Source organism: Brassica oleracea, chromosome C8, assembly GCF_000695525.1.
Source record: "Brassica oleracea var. oleracea cultivar TO1000 chromosome C8, BOL, whole genome shotgun sequence".
NCBI lineage: Eukaryota > Viridiplantae > Streptophyta > Magnoliopsida > Brassicales > Brassicaceae > Brassica > Brassica oleracea.
The window spans coordinates 7516558-7523677 of record NC_027755.1 but is presented as its reverse complement, the minus strand read 5'-3'; the positions used below and the strand labels follow the sequence as shown (position 1 = coordinate 7523677).

General features: G+C 37.7%; 2 protein-coding genes across 2 annotated transcripts in view; both read right to left on the bottom strand.

Moving 5' to 3' along the window:
* The window catches only part of LOC106311263 (putative protease Do-like 12, mitochondrial), a 9245-nt gene extending 7026 nt beyond the window's left edge, over positions 1-2219 (bottom strand). Inside the window, exons 1-4 of the mRNA XM_013748474.1 lie at positions 1916-2219; positions 1585-1833; positions 613-799; positions 486-529 (exon numbers count right to left, since the gene is read on the bottom strand). Of these exons, the coding sequence (XP_013603928.1) occupies positions 486-529; positions 613-799; positions 1585-1833; positions 1916-2219 (784 nt within the window). The remainder of the gene's footprint in view (positions 1-485; positions 530-612; positions 800-1584; positions 1834-1915) is intronic.
* Positions 2220-3337: 1118 nt separating this feature from the next.
* On the bottom strand, positions 3338-6987 carry LOC106312038. Its single transcript, XM_013749409.1, has 7 exons — positions 6510-6987; positions 5845-6432; positions 5412-5767; positions 4841-5052; positions 4386-4642; positions 4099-4277; positions 3338-3820 (listed from the first exon to the last, which is right to left on the bottom strand). The coding sequence occupies exons 1-7, from the start codon at positions 6772-6774 to the stop codon at positions 3734-3736; spliced, it is 1944 nt and encodes a 647-aa protein (XP_013604863.1). The 5' UTR covers positions 6775-6987; the 3' UTR covers positions 3338-3733.
* Positions 6988-7120: the final 133 nt, after the last annotated feature.

Here is a 7120-nt window from a genome sequence, read left to right as displayed (position 1 = left end):
ATCTCTATGCATATACATCCACTTCCGCAACTCGTAAATAGTCCCGGAGCCAGCCATTTTTTTTCTTTCACGTTTTTTGTTGTTGGTGTGTTTAAAATGATGTTCAAACATCCATATTTATAGGAAATTTCGAATCTGGTAGTTGTAATTTTTCTATGAATTTACGACGAAAATTAATTAGGTGGCAAAAAAAAACGTGTAACACCTACAAAGTTGGTGGATTCAAAATTTTCTCGCTAAATACACGTAAATTATTTCCTCGTAAATAACACGCGAAGTTTACGTCGTATTTACGAGGAAATAGTATTTCCTCGTAAAAGACACGTCAAATTACATCGACTTTACGACGAAACGCTTTTGTCGTTACTTTACGAGGAAATAACGATGACATTATTTTTCTACGTAAGTTTCTCGTAAAATCTACGTAAATTTACGAGAATTGTTTTTCCTCGTTAACTTTCCTCGTTAAGCATGTGTTTTCTTGCATTGAGTTATGAAACGCTTAACAATTGGCGTTGGGATAAGAGAACTGCACATCGAAACCGTCATTGTAACAATAAATCAAAAGTTATAGGTCCATTAAACATCATAACATTGTCTAGTTTAACGTACCTTTGTATCTGTGAACCTTCATATGCTACACCAACGACTTTATTCTCCAAGATTACTGGGCCACCACTGTTTCCATTTTTTATGGTTGCATCTATTTGTATTCTCAGTAGTTCGGTGTCACTATGAAGGTACTTTTTGGTTTCAAAGCTACTTACAAGACCTTTTGTAATCCAAATTCTGTTACCTGCATTTGAGCAAATAGTATTTAGTTTGTAACCCAAGCATAATAACTAATTAGTAAATGTGAATATGATGTTATTGAATAGTATGAAACTTGTCAAGAAAGGAATCCCACCAGAATAACTAGGCCTGGGCAAAATAACCGGAACCGAAGAACCGAACCGGAACCGAACCGAAATACCCGAAACCGGAACCGGACCAATACCCTCAAATACCCGAACGGTTCCTATATTTTTATATCCGAAATAACCGAACCGAACCGGAACCGAACCGAGAACCGAACGGGTACCCGAATATATAAAAATATTAATTATATATACATATAACATCACTAAATATATATTTTTAATTTAAAATTCTATTAAAAGTATTTGAAAATAGTTGAGGATAACTAAATTATTATAAAGTATCCAAACTACCCGAAAGTATCCGAAACTATCCGGATAGTTTTATCCGAAATATCCAAAGTAATCCGAAATATCCAATTTTTTTATCTAAATCATCCTAATTATTTGATATTTTACCTTAAATAACCAATATTTTGTCCAAATTATCCGAAGTTCCCGAACTATCCGAACCCGAACCGGATCCAAATGAGAACCGAACTTTTTCCGGATATTTTCCGGTTCCTACATTTACTATCCGAACCGAACCGAACCCGAAACTATCCGAACCGAACCGAACCGAAAATAAGTCAAGTACTAAATGGATCTTCTAGCTACTATCCGAACTACCCGAAACCCGAAATACCCGAACCGAACCGAACCGATACCCGAAATGCCCAGGCCTAAGAATAACCAAGAACGAAAACAGCTTTCTTAAGAGGCGGTATGCCTCCGAGCTCCAAAGGATTCATACCCTTCCAGAACTCTTGACTATCGATCTCCAAGATGGCCAAATCACATTCATGTGCAATCTTTTGAACTTTTGCTTTATATTTGATTGTAGAACCACGCTTTTTGACATGCACAGATGTGTGTTCATTCAGTACTTCCACCACATGAGCGTTTGTAAGAATTCTTTTTCCCGAGATTGCAAATCCTACATAAAGTAAACCTATAAGAAAAAGATAATAATCTTGATGATGAATAGAGTTTCCAAGTAAATATATATATAGACATACCACTGCCGGAGCATCGTTCGGTATGAGTCTCCCAAGGTCGAGTTCTGCTATAGTCTCTAGAGGCAAAGAAGACCTTCACTACCGAGTTCTTCAACAAACCAACCGGACAAGTTTCTTTTGTTTTCATTCTTCCGTTTTGTTTTTTCTTCACCGTGCTCCTATCATTGTTCCCAACATTCAAGATAGCAGACAAGTTTCTGACAACTCGGCCGGCCATTGTTACCGGATTGCTTCGGACATTATAGGAATGTGGAGAAGAGAGGAAACCGCGGGGAACAAGAGCTCTCAAGTTACGGACCAGCATATTGAGCTTAGTTAGTTTGAACTTACGACTTTCTTTCTTTTTTTTGTAGTTTTTATTGGTTTATGTTCCATGAGACACTTTTCTGTTTTTAAGTAGGACAAAACTTAAGGATGTATTTACATTTTTCAGTTTTCTTTTTCCATTCTTATGTGATTTCTATTTCTACCTACGTTGCACGGAAGCTTCATCGGACGTCCGCTTCCCACTTCGGAACCGGAATCGGAATCGGAACCTTGTGGAAGCTTACGGAATCTCGCTTCCAGAACGCTTCCAAAATATTCTTTTTAAAAACACGTTGGAAGCTTATGATTCCGTTTTGAAATCACGCTTCCGTTCTTTAAAAAAAATACAAGGTTGAATATCAATAAAAATATAATCGTAGTTATTAATTTCTGTAAAATCAAAATTTTAATAGTAATGAATAGAGAGGATATAAATATATAAATATTAAAATTAATACTATAAATTATCTTTATGTATTGAGGTTTTTACTAAACATATATCATATATTCAAATATATTGTGTCAATTATTTATGAAGCATTAACAATAATTAATATAATAATTTCTTTTAAACTTAATTTATGTCTATTTTCATAGTTTTAATATGAAATCATTACAAAATTATTACAAATGAATAAATAATTTATTTAAATTTATAACTTATAATTTTTAGTCCTAATTTTTTTAAAGAAAATCTTATATTTTAATATATATATATATATATATACATATATATACATACATATGGATATACGCTTCCAATACGTATCCGCTTCCTAATTTTTTTTAAAATCTCGTTTCTGCGCTTCCATACGCTTCCGCGTACCCGCTTCCGCGTACCCGCTTCCGCGTACCCGCTTCCGTTTCCATGTAACATAGATTTCTACACACGACTGCCTTTTACCTAACAAGATATCGAAATGTAAGCATTCTTTATTATTTTCCCTGCTTCCTCTTATTTTTTATTAACTTTCCAGTTATAAAATAACTCATATTTCATGTAACAGAAAATTCACTTAAAACTTTAATTAGTCGTTTAATTAATACGTCTCTCCATCGATAAATAATATGGATATTTTCAAATATGAAATATCAGCATATCTAGTTGCCAAAAAGAAAAAAAAAATATCAGCATAAAATCTAATCAATGTATTTTTGTAAAGGGACCCTCCTCGAGAATGATGATAGTGACACAGACAAAAACAAAGCAATGAATTGAATTAAAATCGAGGACCCTCGAGAATCTTAATCAAAGCCTCTTCTTCTTTCCAAGTACTCACTCTTCTACATCTCTACAAATCACATCACACTGTTTTGGTATACCTCCTCTGGTTCTTGCCACAAGCAACAGACTCGATCCAACTTAACCAGTTTTAGAGTCATCGGAGCAAGGAGCTTTTCAAAACGAAACTGTAAAAGAGCATTTCTCCAAGTGACACTGTGAATATAGCAGTAGAGAGTAACCCCAACAAGTAATATATTAAAACGATAAAAAAAAGAAGCTCAGGTCATCTATTGTTGTAGTGCTGATTGTATAAGGTTTCGCTTCTCCTCTGATCTGTGACGGAACAATTTTGCAATCTTTCTTCTCTCGCAGTCCTGAAATCCAGATAAATAAAACAAAACAAAACACATATGAAAAACTTAGAAATCTAGTTCTGTATACTCTTTACTACTTAAAACTTATGATATAAGACACCTAATCCCCAATAGCTGATAGCATTTCAGTTAACATATCATGCAAGAGCACTTTCAACTTTACAACCCTATACACATGGAGTCAAGGGAACCAATTATTTTTTAAATGAGCATCAAACAGCTTATTGTTAGGCCAAGACAGAATTATAATCATAGACTTTTCAAACCGAAATCTTTACCTTGAACATGTGAAGATTAAATGGTTTGTCAGGATTCATCCTTCTTAGTTTTTGATAAGTATAAGCAAAGCTCAGCTGGTCACGGGGAGTAAAGCGTTCCACTTCGTTGAACCAAAGACATGAGAATAGGTTCGACATCGGAGTATGTGCCCGTACTATGAAAGACCCCTCTGGAACATCTGCGAACAAGAGAGACTGTAATTTATTGTTTTTCACATGACCAATGCAAACGCTCCCCAAGAACGGTTTTAATCTGGGTTTGTATCAGTTGTCTAGCAAAATCTTACTGCTAGGAAGAAGCTTGAACGGATCTGAAGCGTTGAATCTGGTCAGCCCATCAGCCTTGTAAAATTCAAACTGTTGATCAATAACAGTATGGTTGTACTTGTTCAGCTTCTTGTTTTGTGCAACCTCTTCCCATAAGCAATGGCGGTCATAGTGATTGGATATAGCATACTCGTGACCTTTACGCCATAGGAAGTACTCCAGAATGAGTAAGGGATCCAACTGAAGTCGTAACTTGCTGTCCAACCAGATTGAGTACCTGAAAAAATAAACAGTAGATGAGTTTAATTGGTTGTTTGTTGAGAAGCTGTTCGGTGGGTACTGCATATCGAATTCAGATGCATGTGTCCAGAGAAACCACTTTCATACTTAATCTGTTTTTTACTGCACGTGCTGGAAAATTATGTGCTAGTTAGACCAATAAAAGGGAAAGTTATCGCTATCACATAAGACTCACCTTGCTGATGGGAAAAGTCGGTGTGGCAACAGTTTTGGTATTTTGCCTACCCTCCTCATATCTGCGTAAGGCAGATTCGTTACCACAACCAACTTCCACAAACCAATGAATCCTGCTCTGTCTGGGGCATTGCCTTCCGCAGAAAGTGTTTGCATGGTAATCTCGTCCACGAACACAATGAAGCAAACATTTTTTCTTGACAACCGACTTATCTAAATGAAAATTGAAAAAAAAAAAAAGAAACTCAGGTTAGTACAAGTAACCAAATAACATAACCAAATAAAGCAAAAGGAAATTACGAACAGAAAAGAGGAAACGTGTCTTTTGAGAATATTGGGGAAACATGAGGTTGCCTGTCAACTCTTATTCCACTACGATGAAGCTAGATATTTACGCAAGAGGACCTACTCACAGCTCCCCGTAAACTCTAGTAAGGCCTTAAGCAGAGTTCATACTAGATATCTATTTCAGATGCCAGCTATTCAAGCATTCATGACACCATTTGTGCACGTAACTTAAACCTACTAGTCACATGTTCCAAACAGTATAAATATACATCAATGATCATTACCATTTTATTGGCAGGAGGCCTCAAGCGATCAGAATTGCCAAATATGCATGAGATCACAGCGATGTGGCATCTACTGATATAATTAGTATCATCTTCTGTGAGATCAAACCCAGTGGTTGGAGATCCTTTGGGAGCTTTGACAAAACCACAATGAATTTTCTTGTCTGCAGCCAAGAAGGAATCTTCTCGCTCTTGTAAACTCTGATGACCTGCAAACCTAGGATCCCACAGTTGTTCTCCATCAGGTTTTTCCTCATTCTCTACGTAGTGCAAGGAGAATCTAGCAGATTTTCGAGTATTCAAGGGCTCCACTATTGGTTGACTAGAATTCAATAGCTTCATCTGACAAGCTCCACCTGAAAGTTTGAACAACAAAAAGAAAGATGAGGATCAAATACCGAGGTCCTCAACCCATATAATTACAAGTCATCACCTGAAGATCTGCGACCACGAGCTCTTCGTTTTGTAGCAGATCGTGATGTTTTCCCGGACTTACCAACCTTGGTAACAAGAGAAGACTCCCCAAGTGACCTCTTTGAAGTATCTCCATCATCATGTTCCTTACTCATGGAAAGAAGAAGCTCTGTAGGCTTCTCCTTGCGCGGCTCTTCGTTGTCATTGTCATCCTCATCATGGCCAACGTATTCATCATCCGCTTGACTATCATGAGAATCAATAGCATCATCATCATCAGGGTCCATATGAACCGCCTCGTGATCCCCAGGACCACGTTTGAAAAGGGAAGCTTGATACTCTGCTTCATACTTGTTTAACTCGTTCCGTCCAGCTTCATTGTACAAACCAATCCCCTTCAAATCTAAACCCTTCTTCACTTGAATTACATCAACAGGTTTATGCTCTACTTCATCCTCATTATAATCATCATCCCGTCGTCTATCATCCTTATCCCAATACCTCGAGTCTCGTCCGTGAACCACTGAGCCCTGACCAAACTCAAGCACCTTCCCAGGGTCAATTCTCGTCACATTCGTCAGAAAATCACCGTCGAAAGAATCCAATCCTACGAAAGTGCAACTTAACAATCTAAAAGATCTAAATCTATACAAGTAAGTAGTAAGCTAAGCAAAAGGAAGGAACCTTTATCATCGTAGCCATTATTAGCAAAACCAGAGATATAGTAGTACGCTACAACAGTGACAACGAGCACAAGGCAGAGAACGAAAACAACAGAGCCGACTCCAACGCGACGAATCCTCTCAGGTCGAACGGATCGCTTCCAACGGTTAGCCTTCCCGTGTCCTCCGGCGCCGTTTCGGATCCCGATCGCTACGTGATCAGACGCTGAGCCTCCTCCTCCGCGAACGCTGAATCTATCGTTTCCGGATTGTCTGTATTGAGGCATTCTAGCATTGTACAGAGAGAGAAGGGGAAAAAGATATAGTACACAAATGGCAGAGAGTTGTTGACAAGTACGGATGAAGCAAAGCTGCTGGTTTGAGTTACTTCGCGGACGACCAAAGATCCATTTTCACCATTAAAATCATCAATCTTTGATTTAGGTGAGAAAGAAAAGATAGGCAGGTTACATATGATTGCGCGTGATCGGCTACGCGCTTCCGGCCAGTTTCTTATATACGCTGCCTGCTTTACATCTGTATACAACCAGCTAGATCCGATCCGACCCGGTTTAAGGAGCCCACTATATACGCATCTTTTTACCACTTGCCTAGGAAAATCGAACTCAACTT

Bases quoted from the DNA above. Each gene is read 5' to 3' on its own strand.
- LOC106312038 (XM_013749409.1), bottom strand. From the start codon at position 6,774: ATGCCTCAATACAGACAATCCGGAAACGATAGATTCAGCGTTCGCGGA. The intron at 4,278-4,385 runs GTAAGATTTTGC...TCTTGTTCGCAG, and splicing joins GTTCAAGCTTCTTCCTAGCA to ATGTTCCAGAGGGGTCTTTC. The intron at 3,821-4,098 runs GTAAAGATTTCG...TCTGGATTTCAG, and splicing joins TTAATCTTCACATGTTCAAG to GACTGCGAGAGAAGAAAGAT.